The sequence below is a fragment of the Coniophora puteana genome, assembly GCF_000271625.1.
Source record: "Coniophora puteana RWD-64-598 SS2 unplaced genomic scaffold CONPUscaffold_4, whole genome shotgun sequence".
In the NCBI taxonomy this organism is placed as follows: domain Eukaryota; kingdom Fungi; phylum Basidiomycota; class Agaricomycetes; order Boletales; family Coniophoraceae; genus Coniophora; species Coniophora puteana.
In genome coordinates, this window is record NW_006913056.1 from 158342 (window position 1) to 180720 (window position 22379).

At 54.2% G+C, this 22379-nt stretch overlaps 9 protein-coding genes across 9 annotated transcripts; 4 read left to right on the top strand and 5 right to left on the bottom strand.

Moving 5' to 3' along the window:
• The first annotated feature begins 112 nt into the window (after positions 1 to 112).
• On the top strand, positions 113 to 1038 carry CONPUDRAFT_163729 (uncharacterized protein). The gene is made up of 5 exons (XM_007768435.1): positions 113 to 217; positions 279 to 557; positions 648 to 695; positions 759 to 826; positions 883 to 1038. Exons 1-5 carry the CDS (start codon positions 134 to 136, stop codon positions 896 to 898), a joined length of 495 nt encoding a protein of 164 aa, XP_007766625.1. The 5' UTR covers positions 113 to 133; the 3' UTR covers positions 899 to 1038.
• A 456-nt stretch (positions 1039 to 1494) lies between these two features.
• On the bottom strand, positions 1495 to 5286 carry CONPUDRAFT_163730 (kinase-like protein; the record flags this gene model as incomplete). Its single annotated transcript, XM_007768436.1, has 8 exons — positions 1495 to 1856; positions 1915 to 2482; positions 2571 to 3761; positions 3825 to 3903; positions 4014 to 4102; positions 4179 to 4323; positions 4420 to 4606; positions 4723 to 5286. 8 exons carry the CDS (start codon positions 5284 to 5286, stop codon positions 1740 to 1742), a joined length of 2940 nt encoding a protein of 979 aa, XP_007766626.1. The 3' UTR covers positions 1495 to 1739.
• Positions 5287 to 5914: 628 nt separating this feature from the next.
• On the top strand, positions 5915 to 6857 carry CONPUDRAFT_80892 (uncharacterized protein). The gene is made up of 2 exons (XM_007768298.1): positions 5915 to 6693; positions 6756 to 6857. The coding sequence occupies exon 1, from the start codon at positions 6102 to 6104 to the stop codon at positions 6585 to 6587; it is 486 nt and encodes a 161-aa protein (XP_007766488.1). The 5' UTR covers positions 5915 to 6101; the 3' UTR covers positions 6588 to 6693; positions 6756 to 6857.
• A 24-nt stretch (positions 6858 to 6881) lies between these two features.
• Positions 6882 to 7265, bottom strand: CONPUDRAFT_151679 (uncharacterized protein; the record flags this gene model as incomplete). Its single annotated transcript, XM_007768437.1, has 2 exons — positions 6882 to 7180; positions 7250 to 7265. 2 exons carry the CDS (start codon positions 7263 to 7265, stop codon positions 6882 to 6884), a joined length of 315 nt encoding a protein of 104 aa, XP_007766627.1.
• Positions 7266 to 8023: 758 nt separating this feature from the next.
• Positions 8024 to 9385, top strand: CONPUDRAFT_151680 (uncharacterized protein; the record flags this gene model as incomplete). The annotated part of the gene is made up of 1 exon (XM_007768438.1): positions 8024 to 9385. The coding sequence occupies one exon, from the start codon at positions 8024 to 8026 to the stop codon at positions 9383 to 9385; it is 1362 nt and encodes a 453-aa protein (XP_007766628.1).
• Positions 9386 to 10268: 883 nt separating this feature from the next.
• CONPUDRAFT_120706 (uncharacterized protein) lies at positions 10269 to 12714 on the bottom strand. Its single transcript, XM_007768439.1, has 9 exons — positions 12609 to 12714; positions 12375 to 12520; positions 12047 to 12325; positions 11779 to 11992; positions 11584 to 11725; positions 11350 to 11532; positions 11226 to 11291; positions 11124 to 11175; positions 10269 to 11069 (listed from the first exon to the last, which is right to left on the bottom strand). The coding sequence occupies exons 2-9, from the start codon at positions 12399 to 12401 to the stop codon at positions 10386 to 10388; spliced, it is 1647 nt and encodes a 548-aa protein (XP_007766629.1). The 5' UTR covers positions 12402 to 12520; positions 12609 to 12714; the 3' UTR covers positions 10269 to 10385.
• Positions 12715 to 14081: 1367 nt separating this feature from the next.
• Positions 14082 to 16209, top strand: CONPUDRAFT_151682 (uncharacterized protein; the record flags this gene model as incomplete). Its single annotated transcript, XM_007768440.1, has 4 exons — positions 14082 to 14184; positions 14236 to 14411; positions 14465 to 16132; positions 16183 to 16209. 4 exons carry the CDS (start codon positions 14082 to 14084, stop codon positions 16207 to 16209), a joined length of 1974 nt encoding a protein of 657 aa, XP_007766630.1.
• A 568-nt stretch (positions 16210 to 16777) lies between these two features.
• Positions 16778 to 17301, bottom strand: CONPUDRAFT_151683 (uncharacterized protein; the record flags this gene model as incomplete). Its single annotated transcript, XM_007768441.1, has 3 exons — positions 16778 to 16992; positions 17052 to 17204; positions 17277 to 17301. 3 exons carry the CDS (start codon positions 17299 to 17301, stop codon positions 16778 to 16780), a joined length of 393 nt encoding a protein of 130 aa, XP_007766631.1.
• A 2402-nt stretch (positions 17302 to 19703) lies between these two features.
• On the bottom strand, positions 19704 to 22247 carry CONPUDRAFT_100909 (NAD(P)-binding protein). The gene is made up of 7 exons (XM_007768442.1): positions 22157 to 22247; positions 21644 to 22085; positions 21563 to 21570; positions 21447 to 21505; positions 20360 to 21374; positions 20056 to 20306; positions 19704 to 20001 (listed from the first exon to the last, which is right to left on the bottom strand). The coding sequence occupies exons 1-5, from the start codon at positions 22197 to 22199 to the stop codon at positions 21039 to 21041; spliced, it is 888 nt and encodes a 295-aa protein (XP_007766632.1). The 5' UTR covers positions 22200 to 22247; the 3' UTR covers positions 19704 to 20001; positions 20056 to 20306; positions 20360 to 21038.
• Between the last annotated feature and the right edge of the window lie 132 nt (positions 22248 to 22379).

Below are 22379 nucleotides of genomic sequence, written 5' to 3' on the forward strand. Positions count from 1 at the left end.
TTGAACAGACGATACGGCCGCCTTTTTATGGTGTTTAGGTACGCAAGGAAATGAAGCCTTGTCTGTACTTAAACCTGCATACCTAGGTATTCAGATATTACCTCCTCCGAGTACTTACCAGACCTCACTTGCTATGTCCTCCACCCGCGGCCATGTCTACGACTATATCGCCATTGATGTCCGTCCTAACGATGCAGCGACCGTCTTTGGCACCGTCGTACGTTTGCCTCCTTCCCTCATCCCCAGTAGTTGCTGAATACAGCCCGTTCGCCTGAAAGTCCGTCGCCAAGGACATCCGCGTCCGAATTGTTGCCTATACCATCATTCTCGACGGCACCGTCAAGCAGAACGCCAGATTCGACATGCCCGCTACCGACGCCGGCGGCGTGTATGTCCTGGCCGCCACAGACACAGATGTAAACAAGCCTCTTGGCAACGTGTGGGCGCCAACGGTGATGGACGTGCATACGAGGGTTGTTTTCTTGTATACGTACAGTCGGGACAAGGGCCAGACGTGGATACCCATTTCGCCGTTGGATGTCGCCAAGTTTGTGCAGGTTTGTCCCACGTTTTATGCCTAACTCTCGACGTTCGCTTCGTCAGGGCTGGTGAGGCTACTACGTGCTGACACATTTCTGCGAACGTAGTACCCGAAGGAGGGGACCGAGAAGCCTTCAGATGTAATCGTGAACCTCGTACGTAGCTTTGTCATTCAGCACTGTCAAGAGCGTAATGCTGATAAAATCTGTTTCCGTTAGACTCCAGCACAAGAGCAGGACACCTCATCGGATTACCGCAATGTTTCGATGACCACCGTGTCTATGCCGTGCGTTGCGTTGCGCTGGCCTCGCAATTGACGATACTGACAAATCATTGTTTCAGCGTCGGCACTCTGTAGAGAGACACACAGAAGATAATGCGGAGCGCTCGTGGGCTTTCTTTTTGTGTGGGCGGAAATTATGAGCCACAATGTACTGTAAAGTGTAACTCGAAAGCTAGGGAAGCCGCTGTAAATGATACCAAGCAGATGCGATTATCCAACATCACCGTGTTAAAATGGGATCAGTTGAGCGCGAGGGTCCAAAGCAGTTAATATTACTACTTATGAGGCTCAATCGAGCTGCACCCGAGCTAGACGCCCATCGACTGCGCCATATAGTTTCGCCCAAGCACAGAAACCACCTAGGTTACATTCAGCGGAAGAACAATAGTCAATCATGATGCATAATGCATGATGGACACATATAGGTATCAAGCTTGAAGCTTGAAGTAGTGCACTCCCCCAACGCCCCAGGCACATAAGCAGAAACGGATGCATGTATACGGAGAGCGCCACACGCCAAGGTTTACAAAGATTATACGTGTACGGTACGAGCGAGCGAGCGAGGGCTCCTCCAAAAATAAAGTAAGATGCAGAAAACAAAGTGAGCCAACGTCAAGAACTGAACAAGTGCGAAAAGTGCGAAGAGAAATACAATGGATGCTAGAGTATGCGTTTGGTCAATAATAATAAAAGGAGAGGGAAAAAACTATGGATGGGACTGTGCATGCAAGTTGCGAGAAGTGCGAATTGCGGGATTTGATAAATATACTGACGCGAAGGCGGGACGTATCCGTCCGTCGTGTGTTTGTTGGTGGCGTTGCGTTATGCTAGTGTGCGATGTTGTGAACGAGAAGCAAACAGCAAAGAAGGAAAATAAAAGGATGGAAGAGAAAGAGAGTGTGATATGGTGAGCTGGCTAATTCCGAGCCTGGGCCTGGTTCTGCGCCTGATTGCGCAGCGCATTCGTGATCTTCTCGACCCACATCGAACACGCCGAGCTCGTCTCGGTCGCGTATGACAGCGACTTCGCAGACTATGTCATGTAGCCTAGTTAGCAGTCGGAAAGCGGACAGAGAAATAAGAGGTCTCACAGTCAAAACCACGAATTCTCGATCGCTTTTCAGCGCTACGCTCTCCACCACGTCCCGTATAACCCTCTCGCTCGCCTTCTCCCTCTCCCTCTCTCGCTCTTTCTCCTTGCGCGCCTCCTTCTCTCGTTCCTTCTCGCGCGTCTTCTCTTCGCGCTCTATCGACTTATCCTTCTCCTTTTCTTTCGACCCCGCGCCCGCACCTCCCGCACCCGCCGCGTCTTTCTCCCTCGTCCTCTCCTCCTTCCCCCGCTCCCGCTCCTTCTCCCTCATCTCCCGCTCAGCCGACCTAGCCCTCTCCAAATCCTTGAACACAGCATCACTCAGCGCGAGCTCCGCCTTCACCGACACCCCGCCCTCCGAGCTGCGCCCCGAGGACGCCGACGGCACGCGGTACTTGAGCGCAAGAAGCCGCTTATTCGTGAGCAGCAGCTGGCGCGGCTTCGTGCGCTGCATCGGCGGGACACCCTTCAACGACGGCAGACGCAGCTTCGAGCCGCGCCGCTTCGGCGAGCGCGCCTCGACGCGCGTGCTAAAAAGGATCACTTCGCCCGGTGTCAGGATCGGGGACCTTGTATCCACAAATAAGTCCACAAATAAATCAATAAAACCCCGAGATCAGTATGCAGCAGCGGGGAAAGAAGGGAGAAAACACGCACAAATCGCAATCAGCAGGCGGCCCGTTCCCCTGCACCGGCGTCTCGCTCCTATCTCTCCCTCTGAGCCCGCTCAGCCGCGAGCCCGAGCCCGAGCCCAAGCTCAGCTCCGCCAGCCTCTCCACCGGACTTCCCTCCGGATCCGCGTCCGACGAGCTCTCCGACGCCGCTCCCGGTGCGGTAATCGTCGCCGTGGCACTAGTCGTGGCTGTACCCGCACGCACAGGACGCGGAATCGCTATGGGGGCAGTAGCCGCACCCTCGTTCGCGCCCACAGCAACACCTCTGACCGTTCCGATATCGACGCTGTTCCGCTTGCTCGCGTTCGCGCTCGACATCGTCACCGCGTCTTCCTCGATCGCATATGTTGCAGGCGGAACGACCAAGCCCAGCGCATAGTCCGGCGCCTCGCCCATCGGCCCGACCTCCTGCATCGTGTCGTACGGGCTGGGGTCAAGCGCAGAGTTGGAGGAAAGAGCGTAGTCGTGCACGATGATCGCCCCCTCGACGCGCGGCTGCGCAGGATCGAGCGCGCTGCGCTGCATATAGCGCATAAACTCAGGATTAGGCTCCGCGTCCTGTGCCCACCCCATCTCGTCCTCGCCCGCCCTCCCTCCCTTCCCCTCCCCCACCTCCCTCCGCGCCGTCGGACTCCCGCTCCCATCCCTCGAACACCCCCCCATCGTCCCCGAGGGCGTGATCACCCCCTCTGGTCCTTCAACATCCCGCACCTGCATCTGGACGCCCTCGCCCTCCTTCACCACCACCTCGCTCCCGCTCCCCGTCCCGCCGTCCTCCTCATCTGTCATCTGATCGTCCCACCCCGCACTCGCATCCGCCCACTCCTGATCCTCGCTCCCGCTATTCCGCTGCTCCTTCCGCACCAGCCCCGGCTCGAGCGGCGGCACGTCCCCGCTCCACAGCTCGTCCCACTTGACGCCTTCAAAAAACGCGTGCTCTCTCAGCGTCTCGCGCGACAGCGCCGACCCGGGGGGACCAGCGCCGAGCCGCTGTAGCGGGTCGCGCACGAGGAGCTTGGAGACGAGGTCTTGAGCGGCGGGGTCGAAGCCCTCGGGGAACGTGTAGTCGAGCGTCTTGATCTTCTGCATCGTGAGGTAGTTCGTTAATGCCGAGAAGGCAAAGCGGCCCGCGATCATTTGATAGACGATACAGCCGAGGGCCCAGAGGTCGGAGCTGTGCTCGGCAAAAAAACCCCTTAGAATCCACGACGGGGAGCAGCGCAACAGAACACCGCACCTCTTGCTCGACTCGTTCTTCTCAAGCAGCTCGGGCGAGATATATTGCGCAGTGCCGACGAACGTGTTCGTTGGATTGTCTGAATAAATCCGGATATGCATCAGCCGCGAGGCTCCTGTCATCCCCCGCAACACGGTGGGAGCACGGCCCGGTGCGGTGTGGGCGTTGATGCGGGATGCCATGACGTACCGTCGGGATTGAGAAGCTTGCCCGTTCCGAAGTCGGCTATTTTTATCCGGTAGGACTCGTCGAAGAGCAGGTTCTCGGGCTTTAGGTCCCTATAAAAGGAGGACAGTCGCGGTCGGCGTTAAGCTATGCTATGCAGCAGCCACGATACGATTGGAGGGAACTGACCTGTGGATGACGTCTTTGCCGTGCATGTACTCGAGCGCGTCGACGAGCTGCGCGCCGTAGTACCGCGCGCAGTCGAGCGAGAACGAGCCGAGGCGCGAGATGCGCGTTTGCATCTCGCCATTAGGTGCTAGATCTAGCACGAAGTCTGTATGACAGGGAATCACGCGTATATGTCAGCGAGCCTCGATCAGCGGCACAGGAAATAAAGAGGGAAGGGACAAGCGGGGAAAATAAAACTGACAAAGGCAGCTGAGGTTCTGAAACGTCCAGTGGAGATGGATGATGCCCGGGTGTCCGTTGCCGAGCTTCGCGAGCGTGTTCTTCTCCGCGAGCGCGACCTGCGTCTTCTTGTGCCGCGTGAGATGGTTCTTCTCGAGCACCTTGATGGCGTAGTCTTTCCCGTTCCGCTTGAACGTCGCGCGCATCACCTTTGTTTGGCCAATCCACAGCCCCACAGCCAGCGGGTCGAGTGATTGTATGGAACGTTCGCGATGGAGCGGTTGAGCGATGATGACGGAGAGATTGGAGCGAAAAAGGTACGCACGGTGGAGTACGACCCCTCGCCGAGCGTCTCGCCCCAGATGAAATCGTCCTCGGTGCTCGCGCCGCGCGCGTTCACGGACCTATTGCGCACGCCGCTCTTGCTCCTGTGCCGTGGTCTGGACGGGCTGACTGGACTCTGAACCATCGAGTGCGATCGCGGTGTTGGCGCTGTCCCGGCAGAGTCGTATTCTTCGTCCGAATCTTCCACCGCTGTCCCTGGTCCACCGCTGGCCCCTACTCTTCCCTGTCCTCCCCCAGGTCCTGGTCCTGTTCGTGGCGATGAAGGCTCGTCGGCCAAGCCAAACTCGCGCGCGAGGTGGGCTGGCGGGCGTGAGCGCTGCGGAGAGCGCGCGATCGAGGCGTCTGGGCTGCGCGAGTGCGGCCCTGAGAAGGTGCGGATGGGTCTTGGGCGGGGCGTGCGGAGGAGGACGGACTGTGCAGACTCGGAGTCTGAGGAAGAGGAGATGACGGACGCGTTCCTGCTCAGGTCCGCGAGCGACGGCGGTGGGTACGAGGGCCCGGTGGCGGGTGCTGGGGAGGGGGTGGTGACTGCAACCTCGACCATTGTGTCTGTGGGTGGAGTTGAACCAGGTTGCTGTGGTTCTGGTGGTTCCGGTTCTGGTTCCGTGGAGGGTATTACACTAGCTTGGTCAGCTCGAGGAGGGGTAAGATTATAGGGTTGCTCCAGCGTAGAAAAACAAATAAAAGGCGGGGAGAGGGAGATGGAAAGGGCCTGAAGGGTGTCTCTGGAGAGAGAAAATGGGGATGAGAGGGTGGAGATGGGGAGAGGAAAGGGAGAGGTGAGTGGGAGGACGGTGGATGCAGCGATGAGTTGCACCGCCACGTGGGGAAAGGCCGTCTCCCACGACGTTCTAGGCTCACCCCCGTTCCGTTTTCTTCTTTTTCCTCTCAACAAATGACGTGGAACCCTCCACACTCACGCCCACTTTCCTATACCCTGGCCCAGTTCCCCACAACACCCTTGCAAGCAACTCACCTCGCCCTCCGGCTCGAGTCATCGTCTTCAATCTCGGCGAAGATCAATATCGCCGGCAGAACGGCAGAACACCCCTCCGCACTCGCCGTGCCGTGCAGATTGTCTCCGGTCCAAAGATGATCACCCCGATGAATTAAGCCCTCCAGTACACCTGCCACCGGCGCCCCCAGCTTCCCCCACAACACCCGCACTGCGATTCCACCCTGGGGTGCACTGGCGTTCACGGAATGATGACGTGCAGGGTGCCTCTTGCTTGCGAATCCCCACAACTACTCTCGCTATGACGTTCCGCTCTCTTTCGTTGGGGTAGATTCTCGTTTCTGCACATTTTCTAGTGTTTCGTTTACCTGTCTTCGAATCTCCGGTACGCACTTCCGAACAAGATGATAGATGCGCTGCCGGCACCTGTTGCGCCTTGCTTCTTCATTCAGTCGCGTCCCCGGCATGCATGCAGCCATCCAGATTCCAGATATATCACAGCCCTACGAGACATGCACTTTACATTGAACACACACCCCAGCGTTATTTCAGTCTGCCCACCTGAACACACAGTACAAGATCAGACCACCTTAGTCGCGAACGTGAAACAAAAATACACGTGTGCAATTTATTCCCCCGTGCCCCGTGGGGTATCGCCCACTTCAAGGCAACGCGATCCGCAGGAGCAACCGCGCCCACGCGTCGGCCGGTCCGCGACCTCTCCGAATCGGTTGCGAAGTCAACCTTGCCCTATGCTGCTATTCTTGCTTCTGTGCAACTCGCAGCGGGGGACGAACACATGCGACGCTCGCGCCTCGCGCACGGCGCCCGCCGCTAGGTGCTCAAATCTAAGAACGAGTACGGTGCCCCCCTCCTCAGGGTCCACCTAGGAGAGGCTAATTGTGCGTATATGCCAAACGCAAAGCTTTATCTAAAACAACACGATCTGATTCACCTTTGAATATCTCGTCGACCTTATTCCGTGGCGCCGTTCTGGTGCGTATTGAGGCCTTACTTATCAGTTTGAGCTAAACGTTTTGTTCTACTTCGGGTTACAGAGTGTCGTGTACAACCCCAAGCACAACGTCAAGACTCAAATCCGCCATAGGAGACTCCGAGCGCTTGACTCATCCCACACGACATCCGGCCATAGACCCACCCTCGCCCTATCCAGTCTCTGCAACCTACACGACGGCCTGTGGAGGCCCCGTCCAGGGTCTAAACCTGCCTGTGCGAAGACCCCTCTTGCCAGTACAACGATCCGACACAAGCCACTGGCGCGCGTACCCTTCCCTCACTCTCGAGAGCTGATCACGACCGTAACCCGTTTCATAGCCCAACGGCGCGACCCTGACCGACGGCGGCTCGCGCTCGAGCCTGCCCACGCCGCAGGCAAGCAACTTCAACGGCGCTGCGGACCGAGTGCTGTCTAGCTCGAGCGTTGCTGGCATTTTGGGCACGGCGGGTATGGGCGTCGTCGGGGCTATTATGGGCTAGATGCTTGTTGGTCTTTGATGCGAGGTTCTTTTATCTTGCTTTCTCCATCACTAACCGATGGCTGGGAGCATGGTGGTGGAGTTCTGACAAGTTCTTATAGGGTTTATGGTTGTCTACCCGTTCCACCACTTGGCAAGGATGTTAGGGAATGATTTGAGGATAATGTACGGGGATTCTGTTGGGATGGGTAGACTAGTACTTGGCACACAATAGGTGGCGGTATGTTCACCAAAGATAAGTCTACCCTTAGTCATCGAGAAAATGCTCAGGTAGGAGTGTTACTCCATGTCGTTTGAAAAAATAATGATAGTGTTGGATCAGTTTCCAGTAAACCCCGTCTAGATTGAGTGTGTTATCATTGGCGCTTTGAGTTGACCGCTTGAATCCAAACTCCGATTATCTGGTTAACACGTCGGAGGTTCGCCCCATCGATCGCACCAAGTTTCCAGCAGTTACACTAGTAACTCAAGTTACACTTTCAAACCTCTGCGGATCCTGAAGGCCTTGAGGCTGACTCTCTCTGTCTCCACCTTGCCATCTGTAGTACGAAGGTCTTCTACATACAAAACTCTGCTTTCTAATAGATCATCGGGAAGCTGCGGGTTAGGAATCGCTTGCTGCAACTCATTTCGCCTCTTTCCGTCACGGAGTCGACAACAACTCTCTTGACTTGTGTCGCTCGAGTGCTGTCACTTCGGCGATAGAACATACAGGTAGAGGAACAAGGCACAAGTGATCAAATACATTATAATACTCGCAACGGTGAGTGCCAACCACACCTCTGGGAGCCGCCAATTAAAATCAGCGGTCTCGCGGCCACAGGACCACGATGCCAGCTACCCGCGACCGGTCGCATTCTCCTATCATGTCCTTGCCTACCGAGGTTCTGCTCATGATCCTCGACTCAGCTAGACAACAATACTTGCATCGACGGATCATCGGCATAAAGCGCACAGCGATACGCAATTCTGCAGTGCAGCTTGCGTTCGTCTGTCGCACATGGATGAATGTGTTAGCGCTAAAATCCGTGTTTTGGCAGACCCTTTCCATTCAGATCGACGGCCCTACCTTTGTCCCCAGCGTCATCAAGACATTCTTCACTGCATCTCGAAATCAACTGGTTGATGTCTCCATAGCGCCCCTTGACAAGGACGTGTGCACGCTCACCGCTGCACAGGAGCAGGAACGCGTCAGCTTTATTGTGGGACAGCTCGCTCGACACTTGGGGCGCTTGATCAAACTCTCCGTCGTCACCTTCTATCGCTCGACTCTCGTTGAATCCAGTCACTTCCTGGATCGTAGCGATATACCTCGCCTTTCCACTCTACACTTGGTTTCGCAAAATACAGATGTGACTACCCCTCTCTTGATTTCTGAGCTGAAGTGGCCAGATCTTTCGGAGCTACACACCGATGCCGCGAGCTTTATCGATATCTTCAGAGAGGGACATGCTTCTTGGTTGTACGACATTGACCTCCGCCTCACCAAGTTCAAGCCAGTGGACCGGAAAGAGGGCATAGACCCACTCAAATTTCTCGATAATCTGTGCGAACTTAGTCAGAACAAGAAGCTCTCGCTCTGCATCGAAGACACTGACTTCGACTTCGACTTCGACTTCGACTTCGACGCCTCCTCCATCGCGCTACCGAGCCATATCACTTTGATGAACTTGGAAAGGCTTAGGCTCCACAACCTCAAGGAGCCCTTTGTCTCCCTTATCTGCAGCATCGTCCGCTCTCCAGACCTCGAGAAAATCGAAATATCCCGATGCGAGATCGCGCCTCAGTCTCGGCCCCCCCATCCCCGCATGCGCATGCCAGGCCTCGAGCTCCATCTCACAGACATCAGCTCTAGTGTTTTGCTACTGCGCATGATACAGGACTTCGAGGGGTGGAAGCTTTACATCGAGGACTGTCCGGGCTTCAACGACTGGGTACTCGGCGCCATGGCCTTTTCGTGCAGAGGAGAGCAACAGTTTGCGTGCCAGTCTATAGCCTCTCTCGAAATCAAGGGGTGTACGTTCTCACCCGGTGCTCTGAAGCACATGTGCGAGATGAGGCTGGGTGTTGGTGCCATCGAGGAACTGGATATCAGTGATGCTGTACTGCCACTCGAAGAGCATCTTGGGAAATGGTTTGAAGAGAACGTCGAGAGCTTCTCATGGATTGGTAGAGAAAGTCAGCTTCTCTAGCGTATGCTGTAAATATCTTTCCCACAGTTCTCTCAGCCCAATTCGAGGTGGAGTTCCGTGCGAGGTTTAAGATTCGGACGCCCATCGCTCTATGCCCCTCTTTGTCTTCGACTCCAGTCGATCGCTTTCGCCTTCTACCATTCTGCTTCATTCATCCAAGCCCCTTGGTGCACTCAAAGAATTTCACACGGATCTACTCTCGCAATTATATCGCCACTCTGAAAGAACCATCGATGGTCCCAAAACAAGGATGGACATACGAAATGGAGCGCCACGAAGAGGACCTTTTCTACAATACTACTTATCCTGGTCGCTTAGGTCTGGATAGCTGGCTCAGGAAGGGAAAACGTCGACTTTTCTGGCTACCGAAGAGATATAGGCCAGAACGCCTTGAACGTCCTGAACGCGACTACTTGAAGCTGCGGATAGAGGGAAACAGCGTAACTATACTACATCTCGAGGGCGAGAAGAGCATTGCTTTCCGAATTCTCAACGCAGAAATAAGGTGCTTTGATTAGCTAGTATACCGATATTGATTTGTACAATGTGAACATTTGGCGCTTGGACAAAATCCACTTACTTAGACAACAGTTCGCGCTCAGCTTTTAGCATTATGACTCACAGAGAAACTTGATCACTGAACCGCATAATTGGTTATGGCTAGAGGACTATATATCATACTTTACTACACAGGCTTGCCGCAGCAACCGTGGCAAATATCCCGGTTCAGGGTGAGCTACGTGTACTGAGTGACATATCACGCCAATCATAGAACTCAATTGTTCGTGGTTATTTCGCCCTGCGATATCCAGTTCGGTACGTAGCTACGAGTCGCTTCTGTAATCACAGTTCTCAAGTAAAGCCCATCCATAGCACTTAAGCACGCATCGTTACGGTTTATATTCCTACAGAAGTAAGCATCAAGAACAAGTCATCGCAGCCATATTCGTACAATACAAACAACCACATAATCGAGCGCAGCCACCATTGTATGAGAACATCAAGCCGAGACGAAAATCTTCGCAAAGTACCTCTCAACGCCTTCAGCAGTACGGACCGATGCGCCGATGAAACCGTCAGGCCTGACAACCACAGCGCGCGTCTCGCCCTCGTGGGCGCGGTAGCCGGTGTAGGCGTGCCGGTGCGCATCGCACAGGGTCAGCACGCTGCTCGCCTTCTCGTCCTTGTCGAGGAATGCTGAGCCAGGCAGCACAACGACGGCGCGTACGACACCCGCGTATTTTCCATCGATCGCGTTGATGATATGCGTGGCCGCCTCCACGTTCGGCGCGAAGACGAGCACAGTGTGGTATGTCGTTCGGAAAACGTCAAAGAAGCGATGTTCGCCACCCTTGGCATCGACAAGCCCCGGCGCATCGGGCGCGCGGTCTCCCGCAGCAAGTACACCTTCGACATTGGAGTCCCCATAGGCCGGCACGGCCGCGAGAGCCGGTGAGAGCTCCTCGAGGACGATGCTGCTCGTGCGATGGTTGACACCGAGCATGAGCAGGCGGCTGGGCCGAACGAACGACGCGTCAGTGCCGATCGCACTCTGGTTGAGAACGCCGGTGGTGAGGTTGAGCATCTCCGCAATGACAGGGAGACGCTCCTCGCTGTATGTCTCAAGCAGAGACGGCGGGGACAGGCCCTTAAGGACGTAAGAAAGCTTCCAGCCTAGGTTCACCTAAGGAAAGCGAGTCAGCCTTCTGTCGTGAATGACATGGAGAGAGATGCTCACTGAGTCCTGAACGCTCGAGTTGAGACCCTGACCGCCAGTAGGGCTGTGACAGCTAGAAATGATCGTCAGCGACAGGATGGAGCGGTCGCAAAAGCAACTTACTGGGCAGCATCCCCTGCTACAAATACTCTACCCACGCTGAATTTGTCCACCATGCGAATGTTTGGCCTGCGACGCATGTAGTCAGCATGCGGAGACACGACTGTATGCATGAGATTACACGTACCTGAATTCACCATACCAGATCACCTCCTTGAAGTCGAACTTGGCCGGAACCAACTCCGCAATCTTATCGCAAAGCGCTTGCTTGTTGGCAAACAGCGGATTGAGGTCAATCTCTGGACCACCCAGCATGACTTGGAAGCCGTCGTTCTCGGTGCCAATGCTAGGGCAAGGGCGAAGCATGACCCTATCATTGATTTAGTACAGATCGTCAAACCGTTATAGTTCCAGTACTTACATCTTCGAGTTCATATCGCCGAAGCGATGCCAGTGGTGACGATCGAGCCCTTCCGCCGTGAAACGGACGTCGCCCGTAAGCATGCGGGTCTCTTCGCGAGTCTCTCCTAGGAATGCGAGTCCGAGCTGCTTTCGCACGACACCTATTTATTCCATATGTCAACAGGGAGATGCAGAGATTGAAAGGACCGCTCACTTCGTGCACCATCGGTTCCAATCAAGTATTGAGCGTGGATCGTGTCAGTCACCTCTTTATCTCCCTCGATTCTGGCTATATGAGCTATGACCCCGTCACCGTTTTGCTCGAAGGAGCGTAGTTCCGTGGCAAATTCCACATTGCAGCCGCATTCGGCCAGATGACCGCGCAAGAGACGTTCAGTCATGCCTTGTCCCATGAGCTGGACACTCGGCTAGACAAGTATCGTCACTAATTGCTGTGATTTTATCAGAGGAGATCAACTTACGTATGGAATCTGAGGAGTCGCCTCGTTGACAGTTTCCATCCAGAGGTCCTTAGCAACCTCGAGGGTTCCAGGCTTGTACGCGCGAATAGGAATGACCTGACTAGACTTCTCGATAATGTCCTTCGCTTCGAGCTGGTGAAAGAGCTCGAGCGTGCGGGGGCGGAGACCCGACCCACGGGATCCGGGGTTTGTGGACGCCTGCTTCTCGATGATGCGCACGTCGATGCCGTTGCGGCGCAGAACGAGGGCCGCTGCGAGGCCGGTAGGACCAGCACCAGCCTGAAGAAGATGGTAAGAATAAGGTTGCACGAGCTAATGAGAGACTTACGATTAAGACTTGAGTAGTAGAAGGCATTTGCGTCGACTTGTGTTGTGATGGGGCAGCCACCGGTGCAGAGCAGCTCTTTTATACGAGCCGCCCTTCGTTGTGAGCGCCGGGATGCATGAGTAGCTGACTAAGACAACATCGATGACCTGAGCATGCATGAACATCATCCGTACCGCAGTCGATGGCAAACTAACGTCAACAACGGTGCAATGTCTCTGGAGGATGAAAACATACCCGAAAGAGGCAATTCCCGCCAAATTCACCGAGGCCGTGCACCGCACAACCCCCCTAACGTCAGCGCCGTTTGACATCACGCAGCAGTGTTCCGTATTGCCTCTTGATCGTGGCTTGGCGTGGCTTGATCGCGTCGAGTCCCTGGCGATTTCAAGTCGGCACTTTCATCGCTACTTCATGAGCGCCTCCAGCTAACCCAGGCTCAAAACATCGGGCTTACAAACTCACTGCGTTTGGTCCTGACTGAGCACAGCGTTGTTCAGCAGCCTCTCTAATGAGGGACGAAGTATCCCTGTTGAGTGATGTCTGCAGTAGTTCTGCATAACTATCGGAGAACGATTCGGAAAATGAGACAAAACATGATAACGCGATCCATGTTTTGGTAGCGGCAAGCTTTGCTAGTCAGGCTGTTTCTGGCTCCGCTCGGGCAGTTCCGGAAGCACATCTCAGCTCCATTACACCGTCGGACGAGTCTACGATAATCCTCATCACATGCATGTTCGCAAGTTAGACCACCATGTCAAGAAAGCTCGACCTTTATCGTAACTTGGGCAGCGCTGCCCGAGTGATCGCTGCTCTGCTATGAAGAAAGGGGCGAGTCTATAAACAGAATAACGCAGCTGTCAACGCCGCTCGCTGCCTATCTGCGCATCTCAACAACGCGGCCGCCGCACCTTATCTCACCTTGGCCACACCCAGCTAAATGTTTGATTCGCTCGAGTCTGGATGTAAAGGTAGGCTCAATATACTCTGGTTCTCTTCTGAGATCTCGACCATATGTTGAACGGGGGTTGTTGACTGACAGCTTAAAATCAGTCCCGTCTCGGTGTTTATACGCTTCAGCGCTTACTTGGGCTTCTTGTTCAGACTCAATATGGGTCGTTGTGGGCGCATGTGTGAGTCAATCTTCTATAAAAACAAGGAGGCATCAAGCCATATAAATCCCCTTATTCTTTGTTGCGCAGGAGACCATCCAAAACGTTTCACTCTGGAACATGACCTTTACGTTGGCGGACACCAGACGTTGCTTCGGGAATGCTCGCGAGCAACCACTAAGCGCTTGACTCCACCCCTATCAGTCACCCAGGTCAATTATTTGGGCATGTAGGCGCATGTTTTATTGTTCTCGATGCGGCAGAAAGGCCCGTCGTCATCAACCACTTCGCAACTCCTCCCGCGCCTGTCACAAGCAAAAGGAAGTCTCGAGGGGCTGACTCCCGCCTCGCTGCTCCCCACACCGAACAGGGCAAAATCTTGATGTTCAATTGTCGGGAGGAAGGACAAGGATGTCGCGACGTCGCGACCGCCTTTTGTGCTCGGTTGTGTCGTTGATCGCTCGTTGGACCCATATGCTACCACAAGGACCCATAAGAACGACGAGGTATACCGTCATGGCCATATTGCTAGATCCCTATCCCCTTCCCCGAAAGTCCTCTTATCACCCACAGCGCGCAAGAACTTAACGACCTACTCATGCCTCAACACTCTCGCATCATCGAGCGCACCATGGAGATGCCCGTACCCCGCCTATTTGACGGTGGAGGGCTTCAGTTTAGGAGAATAACGGAGACAGATGGTATGCAAAACTTGTGAGCTCTTTTCCTTTGACCATTTCTACGCTGTCCAGTTTGGACCGGGCCTAACGTATACGACAGTGGCACGATGCAAGGCCAGTTCGAAGCATCAGCTCTCCTATGTGTAGAGTCCACCACAAGAGATGAATTTGTCGGCGGACCATCTAGTGAAGGCGAGCACGTGGGACAGAGATACGTCTCGAGCGAAGGACTGGCTGCGCCAGCTTCGGTAAGCCATTCAAGCTACTCGACCTAATGCCCCACTCATCGCCACGCGAACAGACCCCCTACTCATCGCCCACGGTTGGTCATGGTCTGCATCTCGAGGTTATCCCGCCCTCGTCGGAGCCGACAGCGTCCCACAAGTCCTTCATCACGCGCACGCCTATGTTAAGTGTAGACCGTAGCCCTTTTAGCGTTACATCCAGCTCTCTGGCGACACCTGAACCACCAAACCCAGCCCTTCTCGGTGACAACTGGCCTTGTCAGACGCCCGATATCACGGAGTTCGACTACCAGGGGATTGAGGAATTAGATAATGAGGCCGCAGCTTATCGGTGCGAGCCCGGCTGGGACCCTTGTTTGTTCAACGGGTCAGGCTCCACTTCCTCGGCCCCTGCGGCTCTTGATGTCTCCGCTGCTGGTGTTTACGGCCTGCAGGGCGGAACTGGTGGTGCCCATATACGAATGCCGTCACCGACTCATGTCGGACCGTCTGCTATACCCCTCGATTTGCCGACCACCAGCCATGAAACGTATGGGTCGGATCTTGAGCAGTGGATGGTTCAGCTCGACACAACACCGTCTGAGCTTCAAACTACTGCCCTTCAGCTGGAGCCGGAGATACGATCACCTCGGAATCCAGTCCGCGACATGCTCTTCCCCGTTGTAGAATCAGATACGAACTCTTCGGGCTTACTGCAAGTACCGCAATGGCGTGTGTTTGGACCTTTCGAACCGCTCTCGAATTATCGTGAACACGCTCAGGTGGACATACCCGCTACGTCCTCTCTGATCACGCATGAACTCACTCCTCTTACGGACTTCTCGTCTCTTCCTTCCTCGCCGACGTCCTCGCAGTCGCTTATCCAGTATATCAATGACGACGGCGACGACAATAACGACATGACTACTCAGAACGAACTTGATATAATGATGCTATCTCCGCTCACTTCCCTCAGTTCCATCCCTCCGTCACCTCAATCAGACCTTCACTCTCTACCGCAGTCATTGCATCCCGCTACGCCTGCCCTCTTGCCTATCCGGACCGATGCGCTCCAGCTCAGCTCGCGTTCTCTTCCGGCCACCCCTCATCCATTATCTCAGGTGTATTTCCCCTCCGCTGAGCCAAGTCCCGTTGCTGCATCCTCTCGCTCGGTCAGTGTCACCCCTTCCTCTGCTTCAACGGAAGACGTCTTGCCTGCCGAGCCGAAATCCTCATCGCGCGAGACTCCGATCGAACCACCCTCAGTCCGATTTGAGGTTCCTCCCCCTTCATTCTCGAACCGTCCTGTCACTCGTGCGTCCCGTCGTGCGACACTCGATCTGGATGTCGCGAAGATATCAGGTCTATCTCAGGCTCCTCGTTCGCTTCCTCCCTCCCCAATACCTCTTTCGGCGGCTTCTAACCCGCGGACGGCCCCTACGAGAAGTAAAAAGCGCTCTCGCGAGCCCGGCGTCGAGTCCCGTAGGTCCTCGAAACGCGCAAAAGGCAAGGCCCCGGCACGCGGTACAAAGTCGAAGTCAAAAACAGCACCCAAACCGACGGACAACAGTGACGATGACGAATATCGCGATCAAGAGGATACTGTGGACGACGAGAGTGAAGCATCGAACGCTGGCGATGTTGTTAACGAGCCATCTCCAAGACCCAGTAAAGAAAAGCGCATCCGGCTCGAAACACTTCAGCCTCACCGGTGCCAGTACTGCGGCCTTTCGAACACGAGAAATGTAGACAGAGAGCGACACGAGCTGACCTGCTCGCTCAACCGCGGCGACAGACCAATATATACCTGTCCAATCTGTAAGCCGGAAATCAGTCACACTAACGTGAAGGTGTTCGGTCAAGTCAATCGTGCAGATTCCTTTCGGCGGCATATGAGGAAGCATCACAAACAAGGCGAAGACATATGGACTCCTCAGATGATAGACACAAGGAAGCTCTGGGTAACTCGGGGTCCCGACGAGTCCCGGGTTGGGCCTCAAGGTTCTCTCGAGACATGACGAGAACGGTTGTGACTTGCAAACAGGACTATTTTCCCAGGCAATATCGTTGTCGTGGACTCGATTACGTGTACTATACATAGTCAACGTATGCTCGCGGACTTGTGTTTTTTTCCCTTCGTCACCGCAGTTCAGATTACGCTTTTAGATTATGTCTTTCTCGAGCTACATATATGATGTTACAGGCTATATGGAATACATATGAACAAGATAATATGAGATAGCATGAAGGATCATTGATCTCTTTCGCTCTGCGCTTAACAGTTGTTGGGACCGCAGGAGCCCTGTCATACAAAGTTCAGCTTAGTACTCGACATAGAAGGTGCCAAACAGGACTGACCCCAACGAAGCGGTAGCTCTGGTCACTCGGTTTCAACGTCTTGCAGAACCCAGTGCCGTGAAGTCGAATCCGACGTTCTGGCACGTGCATGTACTGTCGCCCGACGTGATCACAAGGCACCACTGGTTGTCGCCCGTCGTACCGAGGCCCGTGTTGGGAATGTAGACGGAGCTGCGACCTGCTTCGCTGAGGCAGCCGGTGTTGCGGAGGTCGACACCCTGGCCGCCGTTCTGGGTGCAGCTCCCGTCTGAAAGCCGTACATAATCAGTGATGGGCAGAACATCGGTGAGGATGAAGATGGCTGACCGTCGAAGAAGTTGGCGTAGAAGTCGGCCCTGGCGGTCGACGCGAGAGTAACGAGGGCGGCGAAGGCAACGGTGGTGACGCGAGTAGCGAACGTGATAATGATTTTGGGTAAAGTGGGGTGCTGGATATGAGGCGACGTGGATGGTTCGCTGTCTGATTGTGGTGGAATGGTATTTTAGCGAAGTTCTGCAGGCCTTTTATAAATTCTTGCCTCCTAGCTATCACACGGATTGGATTTGCGTTCATGCATTGCGCTCAGAGTTGCTTGGTGCGGATGACTTCAGTCTCCAAGCTTCATTTCGCATCGGCCCGCCATGAACGGAAAGTGCAATTCTTCGATCTTCCTGTGTCTTAAAACTGCGACCAAAGTAATGTCTGAGATCTGAGTGCTACAGCCTAAGATCAGCACTGTCAAAAGATGTTCCACAACTTCAAGCGTTCGCAATGTGGTCTTGGACACTTACTCGGAACATCCTTGTAAGATATACGAGATGACTTGAGCGTTATGAGAAGCAACGGGTGTGCGGACACTGTTCACCAAGAGGCTATATCGATCCCGCCGTCACAACGTTCTTGAACACAGCTTGCCTCGGAGGTTTGGGCGCAATCGACTCAGCCACAACGGCGGGGATTATGTTCGGCCTCCGATTCGGCATATGCCGAAGTGGGTTGGCGCCTCACAATCCGAACGCCGACTCTCATAAGTGAACTCTCCTGTATACCTCAACATGCGAGTCATCGCTCCCAATGAGCTTCATCATGACGTATGTTCTGCTTCCGCGACTTCCACGATCATACGAACTTCTCTACATTCAGAGTGTTGATCCTGTTCACCTGAAACAAGCCGCCCTGCCATTGCAAATGTTGCCTACTGCAATAAATCTGATCATTTGGCATTGGCTTCACCCCGCTGTTCTCGCAACTAGATGCGTACCGACTCCACAGTCAATGTATCTTGCTCTCATTACTTGACATATGTGGAAGCCCATGATGCAGGCGTAGCGTCGGGCCTGCAGCGTCCCGACTGGACGACGAGCGCTCAGTGCAAGTGCATTGGGCCCATTCATGTTTTGATCATCGGCGAATATTCTCTAGGAAGTACAAGTACCGTGAGACCTTTACTGCGTAGCTTAGTACCTAGAAATGGAAATGGAACCTAGGTAAGTACATGAGACAGGTTTCGACCGAGGATTGCAAGTCAGATTTCAACGCCGGCAGGGTTAAGAGCGTCAAAAATGGATCACCAATGATGCGTCTCCAGAGTGTATGTATATCCAGAGTGCCTTTTCTCACCAGTTGAGATATACTAGTTAACGTCTCAAAACATAACATTAGTATGGTTAGTATGGTTTCTTGACTTTCGAGGCACTTGCCATGAATCGGAAAGTCTACACTCCAGCTGTAAACTAAGATCCTAACTCGAATGAATTCAAAAATGACGAATCATCGTGTAACACTAGAAAATGTGTTGAATGTGCCCATAAATCTGCGTTCATGACTTTCGTTCGAGGACACTACATAGTTCTGAATGAAATGGGGCGCAAAACCGAGAAACATATCTACGTACTAGTCCAACACATGTCTGAAGGAAAGGTCAAGTGAGAGGAAATGAGAAGCCAATCAGAGCACTGCCCGTCCCGATCGGTCTCTCTCCGTGACAGCACATGACGTCATGCTGCCTACTTCACCGCCGCGCGGGCGAATCGCCAGGCCATGTTCCAAGGCCATCACACCACATGTACCACAATGTTGCGACGAACAAACCCGCACGCCGAATATCTAGATAGGGACTTGGAGTAGATGGACATAGACGCCGAATGCAGTGGCCCAAAGGCGAGAGTGTTCCCAGACAACAATTCGCGAGGTTGGAGCAAAACTGACATTGAGCGCACGTACGAACGAAACGGACGTCGAAGAGTCATCGGGTGCCAGTGAGCCGCACAACGTTGGCAACATGAATGCAATTGATCAGAGTTCTACATATCCCTGATGACACAGCATTCAAACTATAAACACCCATTTCAAAGTTTGCAAACACTTGCCATACTGTGAATCCTGTAATCACGGCTGAGTATGTGGCCAGGGCAAAGAAAAGGCGATGCTTGAATCACAAGAACGAAAGTCATCCGCGTGTTATTCCTTTACGCACCACCTCGTACAGCTCTACTTCCATAAAAGCACACGGGGACGCGACGGACACCTAGACGGGAGCAGAATCCGTTAGGATTCGCTAAAGGGGAAGAGACCAAATAATGATGCTGAGCACCTGTAAAGTATGATGTCAAGTTCACAAGCTCTCCGATAGATTCGGCAACCAGGAATGAAAAGGCTGGACAGCGCCCACCGACGTGCTGTGCCGAGGCGAGGACATCATCACTGTAGACGCGAGATGTCACGATGCTGAGAAGGGTATTTTGCAATTGATTCTCCATCGGTCTAATTTGTGAAGCTTGAAGTTGAAGTTTAAGTCGGTGACTTTACTCCGGCACGTGCTCAAGAACGCTGCCTTGAACGCTCAATTCACAACATCACTCAAAACATTGAGTTTCATCGCCATTGACATCGCAACGTGTTGCGCCTTAGTCGCTGGATCATTTCTACATGTCGATCGAGCGCTCCATACTCCACCTCGAGTTCTAGGACCGAGATGAGGTTACGAATTACTGGATAAGTCGAGCCCTGGACGTGCATACCGCCTAGTTATGCGTGCATTGTGCGATCTCCTTGTAGAAAGCTGCGACGGAGAAAAGGTATAAAAAGCCCTCAGACTTCCTCGATGGACCAGCATCAAGAACATCTCTCTTCACTCAGCTCACCTCACATAAACGCACCAAACCAACCGACCTCTCTATCTCAGCATCTTCATCATGTACGTTACCCGAACTGCTGCCTTCGCTATCGTCGCCGCCCTCGGACTCGTCATGCCCGCCAAGGCTGACTTCTACGCCAACTTCTTCGATGGTGAGCCATGTTCAGCATCGCTAGCATCGTGTAAATCACTAACCATGCGTTTCTAGACGGAAGCTGCACCAAGAACGGCGGCGAGGGCGTCGACATCCGCAACACCGGCTGTCTCGGTGAGGCCGGTCGCGGCTCCGTCTACATCCCCAACACCGGCCTCGGCACGACGGGCGACAACCAGTGGTGCCTTGTGATCACGTCGGGCGACGGCACATGCACATGCCAGAACGTCGGATTCGACTTCACGGCGACTGGGTTCTGCAAGACGTTGAATTCGAACGACCAGAGCTACCGCTTCGTTGGGGTCAGTCCTGTTTGGTACACTTTATGTCGGTCACTGAGCTGACCTTTTTGCGACAGGGCTCCTGCGGTCCCAACAACTGCTAAACGTTGGGAGCGGACATTACGACGCGATGCAGTCTATATATGACGATCAGCAACTCTAGTCGAAGCGTATAACAGCCTGTAACACATGTATTATTGAAACAAGCGCGATAATTATTGACGAGATTAGTATTTAACACGCACCGTTGAGTGAATCACAAAGCTAGTCATTGCCATGGCAGAGCGAAAGCCGTTTTGACGTAGCTGGCATCCGCAAGAAAGTGACTGACGCGCATGCATGTTGTTGGTGTTGTACAGATGAAAGGAAATGGTTTTATGACCATCAGGCGATAGTCTTCACATGGTACCAGATGACTAGCCTTCTGGACCTTACCAAGCGTTCGCACCCCTACCTGACTATCGTCATTACACTTGACGGGTTGGTGACTCCACGTCGTTCTGGTCTTCCTGATGAGATAGCGTCACAGCGCGCCAATACCTAAGTAGTGCGAGATGCAACCTAGTATCCAGAGTGGTAGACCCTGATGTCTATCCTCGTTCCTCGGCAGCTCCCCACTACTCTGAAGCTCGGTTGAGGAGCGTAGCATCTGTTCTTGCCCTAGGTCGAACGCAACAACGCACACAAAGTGAGTGCGATAGGATGATGTACAACGGTGGATTACACGCTCATGATCATACCCGTTAAGCACTCGCCTTGTCAATGTAGATATCATCCGACCTCCACCCCTCCCTCTCCGCCGCATCCAGCCACTTCTGGCCCTTGCGTCTCGCCGCGTCCAGTGCGACGCGGTGCAGCGGCACGCGGAACGGCCACTCGCGCTCGTCGGTGACGTCCGCGAGGTCGAGCACGACTTTTGCGAACTTGCGCGGGTCGCCGGTGAAGATGCCCTCGTTGGGGTATCCCGCCCGGAACTTGCTCACGGGCAGGTCGAGGTTGCTGTATGCGGGGTGCGGGGGCTCGAGGATGTTTGTGCCGGGTGAGCCGGTTTTGAAAAGCGCTGGTTCGAGGATTGTGAACTAAGAGGGGATTTCAGATGGGGCGGTCAGAGGAGAGGGCGACAGGGGGACGAGGGTGGTATGACGACGAACCCAGATGTTCCATCCCTTATCAACCTCTTGTGCGTAGCCTTCCGTCAGTGCTTCAAGAGCTAGTCGCATCCCAGGTTTGACAATGTTCACGTCGAGCACGAAGGATAAAAACTCACCTGATTTCCTATGTACACATTGGCAGCCAACATCTTAGCCAAACTTCTCCCTTGAACGCGATATATCAAGACACGACGCACGCAGCAGCATAATGCGCAACCCCCGCCGTCGCCTCAATGCTCGTCCTCGACGCAACCTGCAACAGCTTCCCCCCGGACGGCTTCTGCTCTCTAAACGTCCGCACCGCCTCCCGCGTGACGTACGACGCACCCCAGAACACTACCTCGAACTGCTTCCGCGCCATCGCCTCCGATATGCCCTCCGCCTCGGACACGACGCATATCCCCGCGTTGTTGAGCACAACGTCGACGCGCCCAAAGACGCTCCTGGCCGCGTCGAACGCGGGGCCGATCGCGGGCTCGTGCGTGACGTCGAGGATGTGCACGCAGAGCTGGGTGGGCGGGTAGCGCGCTTGGAGGTCCGCGAGAGCTGAGGGCGTGCGGAGCGTTGCGAAGACGCGGTCGCCGCGCGCGAGGGCAGCTTTGGTGACTTCGAGGCCGAAGCCAGATGATGCGCCGGTGACTATGGGCGGTTGATTGAGTTGGGGGGTGAGCGTCTCGAGCGCGTGGGATGAGACAGATAAGATCGCTCACCGAACCAGACTTTAGGCTCTTGGGGGGCGATCAGTGCTGCCATGTCGAGTATTATTTAGTGGTTTGTAGCTGATGTTCGCCTATTCAAGTCCTCTGTTGGTGAGTGATCAGTGAAATGGCGCAAGAAGGTAAGTGAAGCCCCGAGCTAACTCGGGTCGGATAGTAACACTGGGTTCTGGATCTTTCCGAGTGGGCTAATAGGAAACCTTTGACGGAAGAAATG

Coding starts and splice junctions, on each gene's coding strand:
- CONPUDRAFT_80892 (XM_007768298.1), top strand. CDS start 6,102: ATGATAGATGCGCTGCCGGCACCTGTTGCGCCTTGCTTCTTCATTCAG.
- CONPUDRAFT_163729 (XM_007768435.1), top strand. CDS start 134: ATGTCCTCCACCCGCGGCCATGTCTACGACTATATCGCCATTGATGTC. Junction 218..278: donor CGACCGTCTTTGGCACCGTC/GTACGTTTGCCT, acceptor TTCGCCTGAAAG/TCCGTCGCCAAGGACATCCG. Junction 558..647: donor ATGTCGCCAAGTTTGTGCAG/GTTTGTCCCACG, acceptor CTGCGAACGTAG/TACCCGAAGGAGGGGACCGA.
- CONPUDRAFT_100909 (XM_007768442.1), bottom strand. CDS start 22,199: ATGGCAGCACTGATCGCCCCCCAAGAGCCTAAAGTCTGGTTCG. Junction 22,086..22,156: donor AGAGCCTAAAGTCTGGTTCG/GTGAGCGATCTT, acceptor AACCGCCCATAG/TCACCGGCGCATCATCTGGC. Junction 21,375..21,446: donor ATAAGGGATGGAACATCTGG/GTTCGTCGTCAT, acceptor ATCCCCTCTTAG/TTCACAATCCTCGAACCAGC.
- CONPUDRAFT_120706 (XM_007768439.1), bottom strand. CDS start 12,401: ATGCCTTCTACTACTCAAGTCTTAATC. Junction 11,533..11,583: donor GGCGATATGAACTCGAAGAT/GTAAGTACTGGA, acceptor AATCAATGATAG/GGTCATGCTTCGCCCTTGCC. Junction 11,070..11,123: donor ACTCGAGCGTTCAGGACTCA/GTGAGCATCTCT, acceptor CGCTTTCCTTAG/GTGAACCTAGGCTGGAAGCT.